The 23179-nt window shown below is 46.4% G+C and overlaps 1 protein-coding gene across 5 annotated transcripts in view; it reads right to left on the bottom strand.

Annotated features, from left to right (window-relative positions):
- Window positions 1-22731, bottom strand: part of DRP2 (dystrophin related protein 2) — a 40041-nt gene extending 17310 nt beyond the window's left edge. The window contains exons 1-9 of one of the 5 annotated variants that reach the window (XM_073889937.1): window positions 22388-22731; window positions 20163-20381; window positions 10961-11137; window positions 6755-6918; window positions 5005-5161; window positions 2926-3046; window positions 1403-1671; window positions 888-1034; window positions 372-450 (exon numbers count right to left, since the gene is read on the bottom strand). In XM_073889937.1, the coding sequence (XP_073746038.1) occupies window positions 372-450; window positions 888-1034; window positions 1403-1671; window positions 2926-3046; window positions 5005-5161; window positions 6755-6918; window positions 10961-11077 (1054 nt within the window). In that variant the 5' untranslated portion in view covers window positions 11078-11137; window positions 20163-20381; window positions 22388-22731. The remainder of the gene's footprint in view (window positions 1-371; window positions 451-887; window positions 1035-1402; window positions 1672-2925; window positions 3047-5004; window positions 5162-6754; window positions 6919-10960; window positions 11138-20162; window positions 20382-22387) is intronic. The other 4 variants (XM_025874667.2, XM_073889938.1, XM_073889939.1 and 1 more) reach the window with 4 other exon arrangements.
- Window positions 22732-23179: the final 448 nt, after the last annotated feature.

Raw genomic sequence — 23179 nt, 5'->3', positions numbered from 1 at the left:
TGAAACACTACGTGGGCCCACATCAGGTCCTCAATCAACGTTGAAAAAATGAAGATATTTGACTCCCATAACCCTATGAGTTAGGTAATATTTTCTCCTCTTTTTACATATGGGGAAGATTGATGGCCAGAAAGGTTAAGCTATTTTTTTCAAGCTTGCCCAGCTATGAAGTCAAGGAGCAGTAACTCAGACCCTGGCCTCTCTGACGTGAGAGCCTGTCCTTTCAACCTCTAAACTACGCTGCTTTATCCTTACTGCTTCTTGGATGCCACGATATCCTGGGCTCCCACCAGGTACCCAAGGGATGAGAGTAGACTCTCTTGGAAGGTATCTGAGGTTCTGCTAAGTGAAGTCTAGTTTGTCTCACGTACAGGACAGGAAGTGCTGTGACCCAGGCCCAAAGTCGCGGTGGGCATCCTGGAGCTGCTTAAGCCTCTCGCCAACTGACACCTGTGGAAAGAGGCAGAAAGTCAGTGAATTCATTCCAGATATTTAGTGTGGAATTTCCAGGCACCTCTGGAAATCTTTGTGAAGTCTTTTACAGGCTAGCTCCTCCCACGGCTGCCCAACTCCTACCCCTTCCACATCACTCCCAAGGGTCAGAGAAAAGCATCCTTAATTCCAGGCCATAGTCACCCTTCATCTGCCCCTGTCCACCCTGAATGCCTACATTTAGACAAGTCTCTCTCAGATCTTCATTTTTCAATTACTCCCTGCAGCTTAGAGGTTGAGAAGACTGTTCCCTGGCCTGAAATTCTCTACTATTCTTTTCCCATGTAGGTCCCACTTTAATGCCCCTTCACTTTCTTTTGGCCTGAAGAAGATTTCCCCCAAGCCTAGTTATATCAAAGCTCTTCCCTATGGCTCACTCCAGGCTTCTCTTCTACCTGTAGCTGTTTCCACCGGACATTGATCTGCTCCAGGGCTCGGGAATTCTCCATTGACAAGTGTACATCAGAAATGGCAAGTTGGTGGGCCAGATCATTCACCAATTTCACTCCATCTTTCATGGGGGAGAATTCTTCTTTGAACAGCTACAGAACCAGAACCCAAGTCCCACAGCAAACAGAGAGTGGGAAAGAGGAACCATTAGTCATTCACCTCAAATCCTCCCTCCTCACGACCAACAGCACGACCCAGGTGCTTGCTATTAGGCCATTTGGATTCAGGTGTGGGGGGCCACTGTCCTTATTCTCTTCCTTTCCCACTCTCAGAAAACACCAGGGGAAGAGAAGACTGTGGGAAGACAGAGGAGACTCCAGCTAAACCAGCCGCCAAAGCCAGCACATAAACTGGGAAAGGCTCAGTTGCAGTCTAGGCCAACAGTGACGCTTCAGTAGCAGGGACTGGGAGAAGTGTCAGGTCTCAGGGTGGGCCGTAGCCAGGTTAGGGGCCTGCATACCTTAAGAGCCTGGATGTGCTCAGGGAGTGAATCAATGAAGAGATCCCCAATGGGCTCCCATGTGGCTCGGACTCCCTCAGCCTGGGTCAGAGTATTGCTTAATTCCTCCATTGCGCCTTGGATCTCCAACAGCTGCTCCAGAGTGCGCTCAATATGGCGGTGCTGGTCCACACAGCGGGCTGTCAGCTTCTCCCATAGTTCACTGGCCACTGTTGCCTGCTTCCACACAAAGCGGCTAAGGTTCTGGATCCGCTGTCTGGGAGAGGTATCTGTAAGAGCAAGCAGGAAGCCAGGTCAGGCCAACCTGGCAGGGGCAGCCCAGGGAAAGACAGGGACAAAGATAGACCTTTGTAAAATGTGTGTGTGTGTGTGTGTGTGTGTGTGTGTGTGTGTGTGTGTGTGTGTGTGTTTAGCACTATGTGATTTATCACATGTGTAGGTTCATGGATCCCCCACCACAGTCAAGAGACCATATTATTACTTTTGCCCTACTATGAGGATTTCCTCATATTCTCAAAAAATGGGCAAGGTAAAATATTTTAAGAGGTGCCATGAGGTAAATCATCCAGAGTCCTATTCCCTTGACTCTAGAGCACTATTTTGCATTAGTGTCTGCTGCCCACTTCCATCCAAAGGAAGGAGGCATTTTCTGCCCAGGAGAGGTTAGCATAACTTGCCTAGCTTTTCCACCAAGGCACCTAAATTGGGGGTTTCTTCCCCCCCCCCCCAGATTTCCCCTCAGGAGTAGATTCAGACCCCCAAAACTCCAGGCTGGTCCTATCTGAGGCCCACTGGGCAGTAAATTGACTACTGGCCTCCTACTGAGGGGCTGAAAGTAAACTGAGTGAGTCAACAGCTTTACCAAAGGGCTCAATTAAAAAAAGGGTCCTTCCAGGCTATTCATAGCCAGTCTTGAAAGGCAAGGACTTCCTGGAGGAGAGGACCTGCTGAGCTACCACTCAGACCGAATCACCATGAATCACCCACTGCTACCTTATTTGAACCTAGACCTAGAGTGGCCTACTCTACTGAGGAAAGGGACCAGAAGTCACCAGGGTCAGTAGCAAAGACCTATGATAAATTTTTCTCCTGAAATGTCATCACTTAGCTTTTTAGATTTTAGAAAGATTTTTTTTTTTTTGATCAGAACATCACTGCATGTCTATGTTGGAATGAAGCAGTATGTTTTTAAAGGACATACTACTACTACTTTTATTCACTGAGTCAGCTCAATGTGTTCGAGCCTTTTGTGTTTTTTCCTTTTTATGTCTCATTAGAAGGCCACTCATGATGCTCCACAGAGCCACATACAGCTTTGGGCCACACGTTGGTGTGGCCCTCCCCTACTCCAGGTTCTGTTCTCTTTGCTGTTTCCTGCAATGTGAATCTTGCTCCTTCCCAACTTTGGACCCCTAAGAGAAAATTAGCCTCCTAGATAACAGAGAAAATGAGTTTGGGGAAGGCAGAAAGGTGTTTAGCAGTTCATAGCTAAGAAGAAGGCAAAAGAGAGGAAGACCACCCACCTTTGCTCTCAGAACGAGGTTCCTCTAATTCCTCAAATGGGTGCTGGGACAGGAAGGCCTGAGCTGACTCCAGCACAGAGTAGATATAGGGCCCCCGAGACTTGACATCTTCCATAAAGGCCTATGAAGTTTAGCAACATGATCAGCAGGGAAGTAAAATCTTTCAATTGCTTTAAATTCCACTCTGCAATTGACCACCTTTCTTCTCTTCAGTGCAACTTGATCCTTAAGCATTATCACGTATCTTTGGGCTACCCAAACAGAAAGGGGTGTAGTCCTCCCTATAGCCAGAAGAATGACTCTGACACTGGGAGGTCTATTTAGTATGAAATGGGTCTGTTTATGCCACAAGGTAGAGAGAAATGTGGACATTTGGGGTGGGAATCTTGGTTCTCTGGAAGACCCAGAAAGTCCCCCGTAAGGGGCTTAGAGAAGTCAAAACCAGATAAGCAGGATTTATATCATAATTTTTTTAAAGATTTTATTTATTTGTTTGACAGAGAGAGAGAGCACAAGCAGGGGGGGCGCAGAGGGAGAGGGAGTAGCAGACTGCCTGCTGAGTAGGGAGCCCGACATGGGGCTCAATCCCAGGACCCCAGGATCATGACATGAGCTGAAGGCACACACTTAACCGACTGAGCCACCCAGGCGCCCCTATATTATAATTTTAATTAAATTTTTTGTTGAAATATAGAGAAAAGTACACAAATCAAAAGCGTACAGCTTGGGGAATTTCCATAAAGTGATTCCATATCTGTAATCAGTACTGAGATCAAGAAACAGAACTCTACCAGCATCCCAGAAGGCACACTCAATGACCCCTTCTGGTCACTATCTCATCCTTCCCCTTTAGGTAACCACTGTCCTGACTTGTAATACCACTGATTAGTTTCGTCCATTTTAAAATTCATATAAATGATATTATACATTACAGTACTCTTTTTGTATTGGGCTTTTTTTCACTAAACATACTTTTGTTTGTTTGTTTAAAGATTTTATTTATTTATTTGACAGAGAGAGACACAGGGAGAGAGGGACACAAGCCGGGGGAGTGGGAAAGGGAGATGCAGGCTTCCCGCTGAGCAGGGAGCCCGATGCGGGGCTCGATCCCAGGAGCCCGGAATCATGACCTGAGCCGAAGGCAGACGCTTAACGACTGAGCCACCCAGGCGCCCCTAAACATACTGTTTTTAAGAGTCATCTATGCTGTGGCATGGAGTTATAGTTTATTTTCTTGCTGTACTGTATTCTGTTCTGTATCCACCTTTTAAATTGAGATATAATTGAATATACGATTGTATAAATTTAAGGTATACAACATATTGATTTGACACATTTATATTGCGATATGGTTGCCATTGTCCCCTTAGTTACACCTCTGTTGTATCACATAAGTATTTCTTCTAGTGCATTCTGTATTCATTTTTTTTTCAAAGATTTTTATTTATTTATTTGTCAGAGAGAGAGAGAGAGCACACAAGCAGGGGGAGCAGTAGAGGGAGAGGGAGAAGCAGGCTCCTCACTGAGCAAGGAGCCCGTCTGTATTCATTCTTAAGAAATATCTGTTGCTAGTTTCTGATTATAAGAGGTAATATATGTCACAGAAATCTTAGAAATTTCAGAAAAGTATGAAGAAGAAAATTAAAAAGAACTGTAATTTCATCACCTAGCATTAACCATTGTGAACTTATTGATATAGTTCCTTCTTATGTTTTTGTATATGTGTATATGTGCACACACATCTATGTAGATTTTTGTACAATTGAGATCCACCTGGATATAGCTCTGTATCCTATGTTTATGCTTTTTTCACTTATTATATTTTGTTCATTTTCCCACGTTCCCACTGAAAATCGGGGCAGGATTTTAAAGGGAGGCCAATTTCTGACGAAAGGGCTAAGGAGAAAAGGTTTGACTTACTCTGGTGGATTTTTATCCAAAACCCAGTAAAACTGGATCCAGCCTTCTGTTACTTCAGGTGCCTAAGCAGAGGCTAGGTGCCCATCTGTCAGAATCCGGCAAAAAAGATCCCTTCCCAGCTGAGAGGCTACACACGGCAGCCTCGTAACTCAAACCTACCGCATGTGTCTCCTTCTCCTGTTGCACCAGGGCCACGTCCCCTTGCAAGGGCAGCTGAGCTGACAATTCTTCATCTTTTTGGCTGAGCCAGTCAATAATCTCTTGAAGAGGGAGCTGAAGCTTTCCACTGTGGTCTGAGAAGGCCTCTAGGCGAGCACTGCACACAAGGCGTAAGACCAGTGATTTTCAATCTTCTTTTTTTTTTTTAAGTGGCAAAACATCTTTTCCCCCAAATACTTATGTGTTACTTTAATGCATAAAACAGATTAAAGAGGAGCTGCTCTGGTTGAAGTGGGAGGAGGCCCAGAGCCCTCCCTCCTCCTCACCCACAGAGGTTCCCAAGGCACCTTCACATGGAGTGCAGTACTAAAAACCAATGGGTAGGTCCATGAGTGGGAAGCATCAGTGTGTATGTCAGTTAATTCGGTTGCATGCCCAGCATCAGGCTGGGAAGGGGAGAAAACTGAGCAAAGGCATTAGGGGGGACAGCTGTCTGGTTGCCGTCTTGCCCTGGAGGAACTCAAATCATGCCAAATTACTCATCAACAGAGGTTTCTCAGAGCCTGCCCTCTGAGCAGAAAAGGATACAGTAAGTAGAAAGGCTAAGTCAGGTGACTGAATGCGGGCACTCACATGTGTGAGGACGCACACAAACATACGCAGCCCAAGGGTCCCAAAAGATGACAGCACCATAGGCTAGAGATTTGACATATGGAAGGAGAAAAATGCACACACTATAATCATCTCAGTATGCCTCCCTCCACAAATGAAACGTGAGCTGAGGACCAAGCGGCAGGAAGCTGGAGGCCAGTCTAGGTACAGCCATCAAGCCCATTCCCTGTAGCTGATAATAATAACTGTTCATTGCCTTCCTACTACCTGGGCTAAGCCCTTACCTAAATGACTGCTTCCACTAATTCTCAGAGCAGCAACCTTATGAAGTAGGGAGGTTAAGTAATTTGCCCAAGGTCACACAGTTAAATCGCCGGTAGAGCTATGATTTGAACTCAGGTTTATTTACTCCAGAGCCTGCATTCTTTCAACTTCTCTATGCCACCTCATTCCAGCCAAAGCCTACCAACAGGCAGGAGTTTGGGCTTTGATAATAAGGAGTGGAGAGGAAAAGTGTGGGGGGTAGGTTATGTAGAAGGGTAGGGAGAAGAGGGACAACTGATATAGGAATCGCCTTCATGCTCTTACTGCTTTGACCTCAGTTTGGGGAGGAATAGGTGGGCTCATAACCAATGGATGGGAGTAGAAGGAAAGAGAGCAGATAAGATCTACCGAGATGGAGGGCAATTACGAGAGGAAGAGGAGGAGGGAGTAGTCATAGCCTTCATTTATACATCAGTGCTTTTAAGTTCAGAAAGCATTTTCCTATCTTATAAGAATCCTCACAACAGCACTGTCAGGTAGTTAGGACAGTTCCTTCACTTGTTTTTTTTTTTTTTTTTCTTAAAAAAAACCAAAAAACAAAAGTGAAATTCAGATAGCTCAAACCATGTATCCAAGGTGACAAAACTACTTAAAATCAAGCTACTTAAAACCCAAGGCTCAAATCTAAGTCTCCTGACTTCCGACCCAGGGTCCTTTCCAAAGTCCAGAGAAGGAAAGGGAGAAGTGGATGATGAGGCTGACGAGAGGGTGACACACAGGCTGAGAGGAGAATGACAAGTTGCAGCAGCAAAAGGAGCCCAACACTGTCCCAGCCAATCGCCTAAGGCTCCTGTTTCTAGGGGCCAGGCCTTACCGGAGGTTGTGAGACTTCTTTTTGATTTCATTCCAACACAGATTCATGGCTGGTGGTTCTAGGGGTCCAGCGGCACCAACAGACCCGTTGAAGAGCTTTGGGCTTAGGCAGGAACCCCCAGCACCATCCTGAGGAGGCACAGGGGCGGTAGCAGCAGCTCTAACCTGGACAGAAACACAGACATCCTGCGATCCCCGGAGTGTGTCACACCCTGGTCTGCACCAAGCCAAGGATGGGACAAATGTGAACAGGGGGAGAGAAAGGCTTGTCCCAGGGTGTGTTGGGGGGGCGGGGTGAAGTAAAGGAAGACTTCGTGGCTCTGTTCATTGCAAGGTCCTCTCTTGGCCCAGGTCAGTGACTTTGAACTGCTCACTATTATCATTATTACTCTTATTACTGTAAGTTCTGCCAAGACTACTTACTGCCCGGATGGGATTCTGGAAGTACTTGCTTTAGATAAGAGCTGCTCAGAATAGCCCAAACACTGGCAACCACAGCATTCAAGGTAAGCCGTAGGCTCATGCTTCAGTGTCCCACAGTTTACCCAACCTGCTAGAAAAGAAAGCTGATGGGCTGCCTCAGAGATTCAGGGAGAGAGAGAGCAGAACAGCCAGAGAGAGCTACTGGTAATAGATGTCCGACTTCCCAAATGAATCTAGGCCTTCCTTGGTGTTCCCTCTCCCTCTTCCCCCACCTGCATTTTCCACCAGTCAGGAAGCCTAGAAATAGTCCTAAAGAGCACTGTTCAGCTTCCATGGGCGGAGAAAGAGCTAAAGCCACATTTTTGATCCTGATCTCCAAAGGACTCTGACCGGAGTCAGCAGCTAAAAGGACCAGCCATAGAGTCTGCCAAAGGCTCGCCTTGTGCCCTTAAGCTCAGAGCCTATCACTTGCTCGCCCTGCAGGGTATCATAAGGTTTAGGGGAATGAGGGTAGTGCCAAATAGCCCTTAAGAAGCTAGCTACCTCTAGCACAGTGCCAGGACTGCCCAGCCAGGGGCAGAGGGGAATAGAGGGGAGGAAAGTATGGGGGAGGAAATCTCAGCCTGTGCCACTCAATCCCAGCCTGGGGAAACCCACCTGCTCATCCGCCTATCTACCTGCTTGCCTTTTGAAGAAAGAACATGGTTCTGGGGGTGGCTGAGACTCTTCTAGTCTCCCTGTCCCCCAAAACCATACTTCCTTCCCACACAAGACCTTCCAGGCAATCTAGGAAACCAACCATTCCATTAAAACCACAGCTCACAGCCACATACTGAAAGGGAAGTGAGAGAGCAACCCAGCTCAAGGGCAAAGTTCTGAATTCAGTCACCCTGGGTCCCCATGAGCTGACCCTACCTGTGCTGCCTGGGGACTCCATTGCAGGATTCGGCAGCTCCATGATGATCCCTCAGCTCGGGTCCAGAATCAATGTCTGGTGAGCCACAGGCAGAGTCCCAACAGGCTCTAAGCAGGTTCCCTCAGGGGAGGCCAGCAGAGCTGAGCCAGGTCAGGAGGCGGGAGTTGTCACCCTGTTTGTTTACTGACCCCCCAGGAATCTGGAGGGGGCGGCTCTGTGAGGGCTCAGCCGGTGAATCAGAGCTTTGTCCCTGGGGAATTCCAGCTCGCTCCCAACTGGGCCCACCACACCGGGGCCAGGAGGGCCCTCCCAGGCTGGCAAGGATGGCGGGAGTGGGACTGGGCATTCCATGGTGCTGAGGAGGGGCATGCACAGGGTAGTTTCTCTTGATCTGTTCTCCCTTTCCACAGAAGACACCAAAGACTCACTGCCTCCAGCCCCCCCCACCCCGAGATAGAAGAAAAGATCAGCCCACTTGGGTGATAAACCTCTGGTAAACTATTTACCCAAAGCCTGGCAGGAGGATGGGCTTGGAAATAAGCCTTGTCTTTAACTAATAAGTGTGTGCCCAGAGGCAGTGAGGAATGGGTGTTGGCGCACCTGGGGACGGAGCCATGGGAAGGCAGGGTCAAGAAGTTGGACCGTAGAAGATTCATCTAAGCCCGCTGTGGAAACAAGGGGGTGCTCTGCCCTGCCTTTGGGAGGAAGAGCTGAGAGGAGGGAGAGTCATTTTCCACCCCCAGACCTCTCCCTGCACTCTAAGGCTAGGGGGAAATAGATGGGTCTATGGGCATCCCCTTGGACCGCTGCAGGGAAGAGAGAGGGCAGAATGGAACCCAGCAGCTCTGAGGATCCAGTGCCCTGCTTGTGCTGCCTTGGGCCACAGGCCTGAAGGGCAGGGCCCCTCCTGGAAGTGACTCCTCTTCTCTTTCTCCAGCAGACTTGCCTGGGGGAAAGGTTAAGATTCCCTAGCTAGGCCCCCACCCCTCAGCTCCAAGGGAAAACACTTCGTTTTTACCAAAAAAGGGTTCTGTTCCCATCCTCATTTATCTCCCACAGAATCTTCTGGGCTTTCCACAGTTCCACATTGTTTCCATGCTGAGGCCCACCTACAGGAATAGTTGGAGCAACTGCCTGACCCTTTCTGGGGATCTGGGGTGGAGCCATTCTGGGTGGATGGGGGATGGCAAGGGAAGGCAGGCCAAGAGCAGGGAGGGGCTCTAGCTCTGGGTCACAGCTTTGCTTATGCTGGGATAATTGAGCTCAAGCCAGTCTCACAGAGTCCCCTAGACTGGGAATGCCCCAGAGTGCGAAATGGCTCCTTGTGACCCAGGGACAACCAAGTTTTCTTGTTTCTGAGAGAAGCGCCCATGATGAACTGGGCTCCACCCATATTAGGCTGTCATTCCCTTCAGACTTCTTAGTTTCCCAAATCCCCATTTGGCTCCCTTACTATACCCCCATTACCCTGTTCTCCCCTCCTAGTTCCCTCTTATATTCACAAGTCCCCCTAGCAGAGCCAGGCACACAATAGGCAACTGATGAATAACAACATTTTCCATTCTCTACCACTGGCCTTCTACTTCTGGCTTTTGTGGCCAAGATGTCTTTTTCTCACCCCAATCCCCAGAGGGCTCTCTCCTGATCTCTTGAAACTTTAAGACAAAGTCGGGGCTATTGGGAAGGAAGAGAAGAAACTGAACAGTGGCAGAGGAGAAGGGTTGGTCTCACCATTCTCAATCACAAAATGAAGCCCTCAGGTCCCTCTGCCGAGGTGGTGAAGCTTGGAGGGGGGTGGATGATGTGCAGGGCAAGCGTTTTGGAAGGGCCCGGGCTTCTCCATCCCTTGACCCTATGTCAGTCCCACTCTGGGGAAGGGGTGGGTACACTGGGGGATGCTAAGTTGACACTGGCTTGAGAATATGTTAGAGGCAGCAATTTCTCTCTGGTTAGATGTGGGAAGACAGCTCAGGAAGACCTAGCTGTTATGCCTCTCCAGACCTTTCCCTCATTGTTCTCTGCAGAAATGGACTCCCCAGCACCCACATTCTCCAACCCTGCTGCCGTTCTCCCTCCCTTCCTCCTCCCTGTATATTCTGCTGCTGTCTGCACCCCCAGCAGTGACTCAGCACCACAGCCCATCTGTGAGATACTAGGAGACATAGTACTTTTTCACACCCTCATGGTCTCTGGACCCCAAAGCATTGTAGGACAAGCCAAAACATGTTTATGCCTCCCCCTTGTCCAGTTAACTTCCCATGGACCTCCCTCATTGTCAGGAAAGGGGGCTGGCTATCTTCTTGGGATTACTGCCTCTCATACTTCCTTTACCCACCCACCAACATACATAGGAAGGAACACACAGCACCACCATTCTACTCCTAGGGAGGAGAGTGGAAAGGAGAGACAGGTATGAAGGTCAAGGGACTCGAAGTGGGGTTGAGCCAGGAGCTGTAAGACTAAAGACTTGAGAGGAAGAGCCAATGGAAGGAGAGAGAATATTCTGTAGGTGCAGAATATAAAGTATGCCATAAAGAAGCTAAAGCAAAGGAAGGTCCTGCCTTGTCCTAGGTCACACCCTGAAGGGTCACTGTTCTGGGACCTCCCTTGGGAGATTAACATGGAACTAGTCCCCCTCAGCCATGGGGGCCCTGCCCAGCCCAGCACATTTCCTTGCCCTATGCCCCCTATACAAGGCTTCATGAGTGACAAGGGATGAGCCAGAAGGAGGTCCCATGCCCTCCAAAGGGTTTCATCTATATAGAGAGTGCTCCAGAGCCTTAGGAAGCATGGACACCCACAAGAACACACACAGATCCTGTGTCCACTCTTTCTCCACAGGACTTTGTCTTGCTCTCAGCCTCTTACCTGAGGCTGGGGGCAGGTGCTTCGGAGGCTGCTGCTGTGATGGAACTGGTCAGCTGCCCGCCATTCATGACATCGTGGGAGGGTATAAGGGCATCCCTGCATGACCATAGGTTGCATCAGAACCAAGGCTCATGGGGGGTGAGAATGGGCAGTGCACCGACCGTTGACCATAAGCACCTGGAAAAGTAACGAGGAGAGATTCAGAGTCAAGACCCAGAAAAGGCCTATGAGCCCAACACTTACCTAACGGTGCCTTGACCGGTTATGTAAGTAAGTATTCAAAGCTTATTGGTCTACCCAGTAGTTTTTTTCCCAGTCCACCATGTACCATAAGGGACTTTATTTAATCATTGACCAAAGAAGTATTTATTGTTTATCTGTTGTGCTCTGTGCTAGAGACACCAAAATTATTTGCTGTCTGAGATCTCACAGCCTAGAGAAGAGGGTGGGGGAGATCAGGGTGAGGGGAGGCAGTCATATAAACCCATAACTATAATAAAATGCTTATGCGGCAAGTGTTATAATCGAGATTTGACTAGAAGGCTAGGGGAGCACAGACAGAGGAACAGCTAACTCTGAGAATGTGCAAAGATTTCAGAGAGATGGCGTTTGAGATGAGTCTCAAAGGACAAGTAGATGTTTGCCTATGCAGAGAAGGGGAAGAAGGGAGAAGGGTGTTCCCAGCAGAGGAACCTACCTATGCAAAAATGGATGTCACCCAAAAAAGCATAGCATGTTCAGAGCACAGTAAGTGCCACGTGGCTAGAGTTTAAGAGGCACAGAGTTGAAAAAGACACAGTGCCTGCCCCCGAGGAGTTCACATATAGAAAGAATAGACATGGGAAAAGTCAAGCCATGAAGTGTTACTTGCTTTAATAATAGAAGTATTTATGGGATGGAGTGAAGGGATAGATGAGGTGAGTTCTACCCGGTCATATCAGGAAAAGTCTCCCTAGACGAAATACACTTGAGGTGAGCCATGAAAGAGAAATCAAGATTGTCATTAGGCGGGGGAGATAAGACAAAGTAATAATAATAATAATGGTAATAATAATAATTCCCAAGAGCACAAAGTGAAATGTATGGCATGGGAAGCAGTAGACGAGGCTGGCTGTGGCCCTATCGGGTCATGCCTTGAATGATAAGCAGAGAATTCTGGGCTTTATTTCGTACACAATAGGGAGGCACTGAAGATTTTAAGCAGAAAGGTGACTCGACCAGATTTGCCTTTTAGAAAGAGCCCTCTGGCTGCCTTGTGGAGTGATTCTCCCTGGGGAAGAACCCCTTGAGAAGCTGTTATAATTGGCAAGCAGTTGCAGTGAGGAGGGAGCAGAGAGCACGGCTTATGAGATACTTACCGAAGAGGTAAAATACATGGAGCTCGGTGATCAATTGAATGTGAAGAGTGAAGGAGGTGGAGGAGTGAAAAGTTTCTAATTTGAGAGCTGGGTGCATAATGTTGCCAACAGCAAGAGACGGAAGACAGGAGAAGGAACAAATTTGGTGTGGTAGGGGATGAGGGCAGTGTGCCATAGTAAGCTATGCTTGAGACACATTCAGCTTTGGATGAGCTGAGAAAAGGAAGACATGAGTGAAAAAGTTAGATGTACAAATCAGTCAACAGTTTAGTGGATGTACACAAGTGGGATGAGAATGAGTAACAAAGACAATGCTTGCAACTGTTAAAAGTGGTATCTTTTAGTGTTGGGCATGCAAACCCTGATCCAAAGAGTAGGGAGTGTGAGCATCTTTGACTCCTGATGTTGAGGATTAAAGAGCCACCATTTTTAGTCTCTATTTCAGTGGTTCCCAACAGTTTAGGTGTAAGGGCCCCTTAAGATAAAAAGAAAGAATCGCACTTCACCCACTCATACCTACAATAGTAGCTGTACTTTCAGTACTTACAGAGCGAGAAAAAACACTTATGCATTTAAAGATCTGTGGACTTCTTGCATTGAGTGCCCTTCCCTCCTCCTCAGGGGTCCTTGGTTCAAGACTGGGGACTGTTACAGATCATAAAGATACAAGAGTTTATGGTCTGAAGGACACTTTCTTGTACTCAAAGTCTCAAGAGATTACACAGCTACATAGCTCCTCATGCCCAAAGAGATTCTCCAAAGAATGGCTGAACAGATGGCCTCCCCTCTTATCTGACACCAACATAAAATAATTAGTAACTCAGATAAAAAACCAAAGTATCACTCTAGGTGTGTTATAAGCGTGAAGGCTACAAAAGGCTTGCCTTCAGACCTCTTTTTATATTAACATTTTTATTTTCGCTGATTACACAAGTAATGCATGTTCTTTTTTTTAAGATTTTATTTATTTATTTGACAGAGAGAGACAGCAAGAGAGGGAACACAAGCAGGGGCAGTGGGAGAGGGAGAAGCAAGCTTCCTGCCGAGCAGGGAGCCCGATGCGGGACTCAATCCCAGGACCCTGAGATCCTGACCCGAGCTGAAGGCAGACGCTTAACTGAGCCACCCAGGCGCCCGGTAATGCATGTTCTTTATAGAAAAACTGGAAAACCCAAAAAAATCATAAGGATGAAAATTAAAATTACCTATAATACTACCACCCAGAAATAGCTACTACTAATAGGCGTGAAGCCTTGCAGTAGTTTTTCCATGAAAAAAATATATATCCATACATCTCCAATTGTCATCCTATGATATATATCATTTTATATTGTGCTTTTTTCACTTGCCATTTATATCATGATCATTTTAGAATGTCACTAACTATTCCTCTAAAACATGATTTCTAATGGCTGTAAAGGTGATAGAGCACTATGGTTGAGGCCATGGGCTTTGGTATCATACAGACCTAGAATCAGACCCACACTGTTCATCCTAAAAGCAGTATGGCCTGGGATGAGTTTACCTCTCTGAGCATCAGTGTTCTCATCTGCAAAATGGAGATGACAATGATACTGCCTTCAAAGAATTATTCTAATTATTAAAATTAATGAGTTTTAACAACTTAACATAGTGTTTGGCAATAGCATACTGCTCAATAAATGTTAGCTGTAATCATTGTTGTATACTACTCAGTTGAATGGATATACCATAATTTTAACGAGTAGACGTAAGTCACACTGCAATGAACAGCCTTGTGCATATCTGTGATTCTTTTCTTATGATAATTTCCTAGAAGGGAGAATTCCCGGACCAAAGAGTATGAACCAATTTCAGGCTTGCGATGCATACTTCTAAATTGCCCTAGAAAAAATAGATCACTTTATACTAACACCAGCAATGTATGAGAGTGCCAGTTTCCCAACACACTTGCCAACAGTGAGTATTCTTATTTTTATTTTTATTTTTTTAAGATTTTATTTATTTAGTTGACAGAGAGAGAGACACAGCGAGAGAGGGAACACAAGCAGGGGGAGTGGGAGAGGGAGAAGCAGGCTTCCTGCCGAGCAGAGAGCCCAATGCGGGGCTCGATCCCAGGACCCCAGGATCATGACCTGAGCCGAGACGCCCAACAACTGAGCCACCCAGTTGCCCTGACAGTGAGTATTCTTATTTTTAAAATATCTTTGCCAATTTTATAAGAGAAGATGGCATCTTGAGGAGTTCTCTGTGTTTCCTTAATTACTAAAGATGCTTAATCCTACATTTTTAGCGACCAGTTGTGTTTCTTCTTTCATGAACTATCTCTTTGTCTCTTCCGAGGTTCACCTCTCTACAAATTATAACTTCCTTCCTTCTTATTCCTCTACTGACCTGATGTCAGGTTGATGCTTCACAAAACAAAAATAAAACAAACACAGGAGTCAGAGAATTCAGATCTTCTCATCCCAGTGCAGGCAGAGAAGGCATAAACTCCTTCTGGTCCTACCTTGATTATCCTCTGCTGTTTTCAGGCTTTGCCACTGACTATGACGTCAAGTCATTTCACCTCTCTAGACCTTGGTTTGCTACCCCATAAAACATTAATGTGTAAGAGGTGTCAAACATCAAAATACTAGCATTCCCTGTGTTTGTAGAGCCTGCTGTACTGTGTTTCTTGGTCCTCAGTGCAACCTGGTAAGGTTTGGCCCAGCCAGATTTATGATCCTATTTGAGAGATGGAGATGCTGAGACACAGGTGAGCTGGGGCCTCCTGACTCCTGGCCAGTGTCCTTTGTTCTACAAAAACATTCTTCCTTCTGCCTCTCTATTTATCTCCATGATGTCCCACATTACCACCTGTACATACTGATTCTCTTCCTCCCCCCCCCCCCCCCCGCTGAGCAGGAGCCCGATGCGGGGCTCTCTATCCCAGGACCCTGGGATCGTGACCTGAGCCAAAGGCAGACGCTTAACAACTGAGCCACCCAGCCTCCCCCCTATTCTCTTCCTATCCCTCCTTTTAATTTGCAGAGGCTGGGAGGAATTGGAGATGAATCTCAGTCCCCAGATGGCCAAGTGTAGGAGATAAGACATATTTTTAAGAAGTATAACTTAGGGGAAAAAATGATTCATACCTTATGTGGGACACAGAAACCATGCCATGAGAGGTCACAGAAGAGGAAGCATTCGCCTTAAATTGGAGGGATTTAGGATGTATTTATGGAAGAGATCCTTTTGAGCTAAGGTGAGAGAGAAGATTTGTACACATGGAGTAGTGCGAAGGATGCTTTCGGGGTGGAGCTAGCTCTTCTGTGCCTTCCCCTAGGGATCCTGCTTGATACCAAAGCTGTGGCTTTTTGCTACTAGGAATGTTCTTCCTGGTTTTCAAAGCCACACACAGGCCCTTCCAGAAAGATTCAGGGGGGGAGACATTATTTCTCTTAGGCAGAGATAAAAGCTTTAAAACATTTGGGAAATACCAGAATTCTAACATGAAAACCAAATTATTGGCTATTGGAGGACAAGGTCTGTATCTGATATTTATTTCTATCTCACGTATTTTTTTTAAGATGGTGGCAAGTACACAGCAGGCACTCGGTGAATGTTTCCTGACTGATTTATGGAACTGAACTCCAACTAGGTCAGTGTACAGTTCCTCAACTTTGTACGTACAAATCCCAGAAGGCATGAAAAAAAACACTTTGGATACATGTATTTATTTGCATTTGTGTAAAGTGATGTATATAGAATGTTAGCATTTGAAGCAAGCCTTGAAAGGGCAAAAAAAAATTGTAAACAACCTAAATTTCCATTACTAGGGGACTAGTTAAATAAATACTGGTATAGGGGCACCTGGGTGGCTCAGTCGTTAAGCGTCTGCCTTTGGCTCAGGTCATGATCCCAGGGTCCTGGGATCGAGCCCCGCTTCGGGCTCCCTGCTCAGTGGGAAGCCTGCTTCTCCCTCTCCCATTCCCCCTGCTTGTGTTCCCTCTCTCTCATCTCTCTCTCTCTCTGTGTCAAATAAATAAATAAAATTTTTTCTAAATAAATAAATAAATATTGGTATATCCATACAATGGAATTCTATACAGCGGTTAAAAACGTAATTAAGAACACTTTATGTATCTCTTAGGACATAATTTTAAGTAAAAAGAAAAGAAGAAAAAATAAGGTGGTTAGTTTACATTTGTGTAAAACCAAAAGGAAAGTATGTGCTTATCGATGCAAAACAATTACATGGGATAAAATAAAAGAATACAAAAGAATCTGTTAATATTGATTGGCTTCGGAGAAGGGAGCCAAGTGACTACCAGACAGAGGTGGGAGAATTCCCTCCATTCTTTAGGGATTTTCTCTCTTTAAAACTGAGAAATATAATACACTTAACAAAGAGTGCGTAAAACAGATGTGTAAAATATACTGAAATATCATAAAGCAAATTCCCATATAGTCACTGCTTGGGTTGAAAAATAGAATCATTACCCACACTCACAAAAGCCCTGTGCCACCCACAAGAGATGCAGTTTTTACTGACTATCCTTTTGTACCCTGTCAATATTAGCTCTTTAACAGGCACTTCCTCCCTTCCTTCCCACTCCTCACTAACATGCCGTGGACATCTTCAGCAGTTTTCTGTAAAGATTAGTGCAGCGGCTTTTCCACAGCCAAATAAATAATAACAGTGAAAACTTACTGTATTCCAGGTTTTTCATCATTAATCAGTCTACATAATCAAGTCACTTAATCTTCATGACAACCCCATGAAGGGGTTGCTATTCTCTTCATCGTGCGGATAGGAACACAGCAGAACAGAGGCAGTAAGTAACCGGTTCAAAGTGATATTGTGAATTATGGGGTGAGGAGCTGGGATTTGTATCCGGGGCAGATGTGTCCCAGAACACAAGTTCTTCACTGTTCACACTATTCTGCCTCTGGAACTTCTAGAACGCAGGCCCTGAGGCACTGTAGTCACTGACCCCTAGAGCAAGCAGAGATTTTTTTTTTTTTTTTTTTTTTTGGCTATGGGCCACCAGGGGGGAGCCCAAGCACTTGACTCAGTCATGCCGCACCCAGGCAAAGGCACAAGCAATTAAGAGGATGTAGTGAGTCTGGGGGTCTGGGGGGATCACCGAGCTGGCAAACCCTACATTTCAATGACTTTCCTAGGACATCTGAGAAGTAAAATTCTGGTCAATTCTCCTAGTCTCACCTCTGAGCTCCTCCTGTGCCTTTAGAATTCAGTAGATATATATTTTTTTTAATGAACGAATAAAGTCTACCTAGAAACTAGAGAAGTCTAGGCACCCATCCTACAGAAATACTTGCGGAAATGGATGAGGATATCTGCTGCAGTATTGTTTGCGATCGCAAAACTTTGCCATCAACTCAAGTGGTCATTACCAGGGGACCGGGTGAGTGGGCTATTGTCAAGAGAGGCGGCACAGCGTGACAGTTAGGGATGTGGGCTCTGAGCCAGGACACCCAGGTTTGCATGCTGGCTCCACTACTTATCAGCACAGGTTTGGACAAGCCCCCAAGCTTTACATCCCTACATCCGTAAACCAGGGATAACGAAAAGACCTACCTCATAGCCTGGTAGCAAGGAGCTCATTCATGGTTTCTGACACCTAATCTTACCTATTAATACAGCCACTCATGAAATGAAATATTATGTAGCTGTTAAAAAGAGGTAGATTGGGTGCCTGGGTGGCTCAGTCGGTTAAGCGGCTGCCTTTGGCTTGGGTCATGATTCCAGGGTCCTGGGATCGAGCCCCACATCTGGCTCCTTGCTCAGCAGGGAGTCTGCTTCTCCCTTTCCCTCTGCCTCTCCCTCTGCTTGTGCTCTCTCTGTCTCTCTCTCTCAAATGAATAAATACAATCTTTAAAAAAGAAAGGTAGATCTATATACACTGATGTAAACAGATATTGAAAATATGTATTTTAGATAAAAGAAGTTCAGAATAATATGTCTGAGAGAACACCAATTATGCAAAAAGCTTTTGAAAAAAATCTATATGTGCATATGCATAGAAGGAAAGCGTGCAAGGAGACACAAAACCGCTCAGCAACATTATTTCTCGGGGAGTTGTGTGAGGGGGATTCTCCCTTTGACTTCATACACTTCGTGTATGTGTATATATACGTGTGTGTATATATACACAAACGTATGTATACATATATACACATACACATACATTTACATGTATGTATTTTATAACAAGCATTTATTATTCTTGGGAGAAAAATAAATAAATAGGGAAGACTTTTAAATCATGAGAGGCTTGGCAAAGAACCAGGCAGTGGGAAGAAGACCCCCTTCCCATGTGCTAGAGATTCCTCTCTCCAATCCAAGGTAACACTGAATGATGGCACCCCCTCTCACAGCACTGCCTTTCTACCTGACACCATGGCACTAAGAGAGAAGACACACATCTCATTGGTGCTGAAGCTTGTTATGTGTTCCTAAAATAATTCTTGCAAGGTAGCCAAAAACTGAGGTTCTGCTTCAGATGCTCTCCCTTAATGAATAAATCATGGAGACTCGGATTGTCAAACTGGAAGGGACCTTAGAGATTATCTAGACCAACCCCCCCATTTATTTTTTTTTAAGATTTTATTTCTTTATTGGACAGAGAGAGAGAGAGCCAGGGAGCACAAGCGGGGGGAATGGCAGAGGGAGAGGGAGAAGCAGGCTCCCTGGGAGCCCGATGCGGGGCTCGATTCCAGGCCCCTGGGATCATGACCTGAGCCCAAGGCAGATGTTTAACCAACTCAGCCACCCAGGCGCCCCCAACCCCCTCATTTACAAACAGAAAGAATGAAATGTGTTCCTGAGAAGTTAGTTGTCAAGCAATCTCGAGAAATGAGATTTTTCTCATTTCTCTCATTCTTTTCTCCAGTGGAAAGAATCAGAGATGCATCCCCATGGGGAGCATTTTATTCTAAGGCCAATTAATGCAATACATCTGAAACCTCTATACACTGCTGGTGGGAGTATAAGTTAGTAAACCATTTTGGACAGCAATCTGACAATATCTCCCAAAGGTGAAGATTCTCATACCCTGTGATGGAACGATTCCTTTCTAGATAGATACCCAAAAGCAACAGTCACCTAAGAATATCTATAAAAGAATGATCATAATAGCCCTGTGAGCCAAAAACTGGAAGCAGCCTAAATGTCCATAAACAGCAGAATGGATAAATAAATCATGGCATATTCATTAAATGGAATGCTACACAGTGGCGAAAAAAATAAGTGACCTAGAGTCACATGTCACAACATGGATGATTCACAAATATAACAGTGAATTTTTAAAAATTGGACCAGAATATATCCCACTGATATAAATTTTTAAACCACGAAAAGAAGTGGTATATGTTTTTTAAAGACACATACGTATGTAGTAAAAGTATAAATAAGTGCATGAGAATCATAAACACCAAATCCAGGAGAGTGGTTACTTCGGAGGGAGGTGGTGGGGGGAGGAGGGAGTTTTAATCGTAGAAGGATAGACAGAGGGTTTCAAGTCTACTGGTGATGTTTCTTTCTTAGGCTGAAAATGGTGGGTATTTGGATTCTCATTATGTCATTCTTTGTATCTTTTTGAGCATAGAAAAAATTTTCACAGCACATTGGTTGAAAGAATGCAACAAATCTCACGGTGAAAAGAATCCACACTTTTCAGATGTAACAAAATACCAAAAGAAATGTGTAAGATCCAAATGCTGACCTCCAAATGACAGGAATATTCCTTAAACCTGTTTCATTTTCCTGGGACTAGTTTCACAGGAGGGAACCTGCCGGAGAAGCAGCAGTAAACTGAGAATCAGGAGATGAGGGTTCCACTCTCTCAGATACTCACCAGCTTTGAAAAGGAGAACAATTTGATTTGCCTCTCAATTTTTCTCGCATTTAAAAAGGCAGTATTGGACTAGATTATCTGATAAGTTTTTTTCCATGTGACAATTTCTCCCAGCTTTTTTTGGTTCCGGGATTTTTAAGCCGCAAGTCCCAAAACTGTGTCTGCTAAAGTGTTTTCCATGTAGAAAAGCGTTCCCTGGTCAAATCCGTTTGGGATCTACTGGGTTAAACAAAAGTAAACGGATTTATTTATGGCAGTCCGGCTCAGAGCCTTTTAATACACTTATATATACATTGTGACTCTCTAAGAGAAGAATTCGGTTTTGAAGCATTTTCAAAAACAAAAAAAATATTGGACCACAGAATGCACCCCCACACTACCACCACCACCACTCCTTATTTTAAAAACAGAATCTATTAACATTCTCTCAGAACAGTGTTCTGTGAGACATCAGTGTGGTAAGTGCTGTCCAAGAAGGAATTTGTCTCACTTGCTATTTCAGTTGCAGATGTGTGTGTAGAATCCCTTATAAGGGAGAAATGTCATCTCACGGTATAGCTCCCCATAGAATGGGTTTCTTCTGAGTGTCCCTGGCCAGTTGAGAAGGATTATCTGCTTGGGCTTCATGAGTGACAGCCCCTCCTATCTGGCTCTGTGGCAGACTGAACATCAGAAACTTCTGGGGATCTATACTTAGAAGTGCTGCATCCCAGATACACTCTCTAATTCTGGCTCTTGGGCCTCTGTTAAGTTTGCTGCTTCAAGCCATACTTCCTCCTCTGGGTGATTTTGGAACTGAAGGGTGCTCTGGCGCAGAGCTCCAGAGATACTTGGCAGGAGAGCAGAATGCCTAGGGGAACAACTTTCCATGTGTCTTCTCCCCCCCCCACCCCCCGCAAGAGTTTGCAGGAAGCAGGACTGCAAGCAAGATGAGGACCCAGCCAGGAAAAGAGGGACTCTGTCTTCTTACAGGGACACGACACTTATCACCTTCACTCGCAGCACCTCCTTTTCAGGGAGGGTTTCCATAGAAGGCTCCCAAGTTCTCTGGAACCATATCCCACAGGGCCTCTTAAAAGGTGATGTACCTGAGGGCCTTTAGTCCAGAAACAAGGATTCCTTTGGAGAAGTCAGGAACTCAGGTGAACTAGACCTAGAGCATTTTAAAGGCTTTCGGTTCTTTTGAACGATCAAAAAGAAAACAGAAAAGTCCGTTCTCTTGCATTCGGCATGCACCATGCTATCGATGGAAACAGGCAGCAGCTGCTGTCTCGATTCCACCCCGCCCCAGGCCAGCCCAGCTACCTGCTTGCACCCAACACCCAGGAGGCCTAGCCCTGCCTGCCTAACAAAGGTGGGATAAACCGTAGCTACCCACACAGTATCGGGCCCGCTTCCCAGGCTGGGGTGTTGGGCCCGGTGCCAGGGAAGGTACGGAGCCCAGAAGAAGCAGGGTGCTTGACTCCAGGAGAGGTGAGCCCCATTGCACAGCACGCCAAGCTCCACTTTCAGGAGTGCAGAGGTACCTCCTGATTGCACAGGGTAGGAAGGAAAGCAAGGGAAGAAGCAGAGGGCTTCAGGGAAGATGGACTGAACCAGGAAGCAAGGGCGGAGAGTAGGATGCGCCTTCAGCACCAGACTCCTAAGGCAGAGCCCAGTCTACTCCAGGGAGGCTCTCCTGTGTCCTGTGTGCGGACTAGACATTCATCTGCTCAGGAGACCTGCTCTGAGGTCCCACGTTTCCTCTCTCCTCCCTTTTCAGCCAGTGCTTTCCACACCCCTTCCCTTCCCTCCCGCCAGGAAATCCACCCTTGGACGAAAAGCATATCATTGAGAACAAACACAAATGAACAAACAAACAAGCAAGCAAAGAAAGAAAGAAAGAATAGCCCTCTCTTCTCTAAGAAGCAAACTGTGGACCTTCCTCTTATTCATTAGTTGCTCACATTGGCTTGAGTTTCTGTTGTTCCTGGGCACCTTTTTGTCCGCCCCCCCTCCCCCGGAGTCCAAGCAGTGGCCACTTCATCGGGGGCATTTGTTTTTAATGCAAGTTTCCCCCCAAAGGCACACATGCAGGCAGCAGGTAGCGGGACACACACACACACACACACACACACACACACACACAGAGTACCTCTGGCGCGTCCCTTCCCTCAGTCCTTTCCCCTCAGCCAGCCGAAAAAGGAGAAAGGGCGAGGCTGGGGCATCATCTCTCCGTGGCCTACCTTCGGATTCCGACAGGTCTGAGGAGCAGGCTGCAACTGGGAGCTGGCAGGCCGGCGCGGGGCTGCCTCTGTGAATCAGCAAAGGAGTCCCTGAGACAGGGATGCCGCCAGCTGCTGGAGGCACACTCTCCCTCCGTCTCTCCCACCTTACTGCCCTCTTCTCTGTCTCCCCTTCCCCCTCCGCTCTCAGAGCCGCTGGGTGTTGCTATGCAATCGCATCAGGACTAACAGCGTCGCTCCGACCTCCAGCAAAGGTACCCTTGACTGGGCGAATGCAGAAAGCGCAAGGACAGTTTTGTGAAACTACCAGAGCCTTAGCGGCTCTCGCGGAGATTTCAGTTCATGAGAAGCAGAGGAGGAAAGCGGAAGAGGCTGAGAGGCAGATGCGGGGGGGGGGGGGGGGGGGGGGGGGAGAGGCTCCCACTGGGGAGGAGGAGACAAAAGAGGCCCGGAGATCAATACAAGCGGCTGAGTGAGGAGCCTGGGCCCCAACTTCCCCAGATCTAGCCCAGAGCCAAAGCCAACTTCAGAGCCAGAAGCTGGCAGGGTCCCTCAGTAGCCAGTCCAGGATTCGGCTTCTGTGCTGGAGGTTGAAACACTCTGCTCTAGAATTGTCGCTGGTACCCAAGGCACAGCCTTGGGCCAGGGCAGACCTCCAGTCATCCCCAAAGTTCTCCGCTCACCCCTGTTAGAGCTATGTGGAGGAAAAAACCTCCACGATGAGGGAGATAAAGTGGACCCTGAATGATTGGAGAAAATATTTTTCCTCCATGCCTCGCCTCAGCAACGACC

This window comes from Callorhinus ursinus, unplaced genomic scaffold (assembly GCF_003265705.2).
Source record: "Callorhinus ursinus isolate GAN/ISIS: 27379988/994484 unplaced genomic scaffold, GSC_fseal_2.0 scaffold124, whole genome shotgun sequence".
Classification (NCBI taxonomy): domain Eukaryota; kingdom Metazoa; phylum Chordata; class Mammalia; order Carnivora; family Otariidae; genus Callorhinus; species Callorhinus ursinus.
Note: the sequence above shows the minus strand (reverse complement) of the source record. Positions and strands in the feature narration are given on the sequence as shown.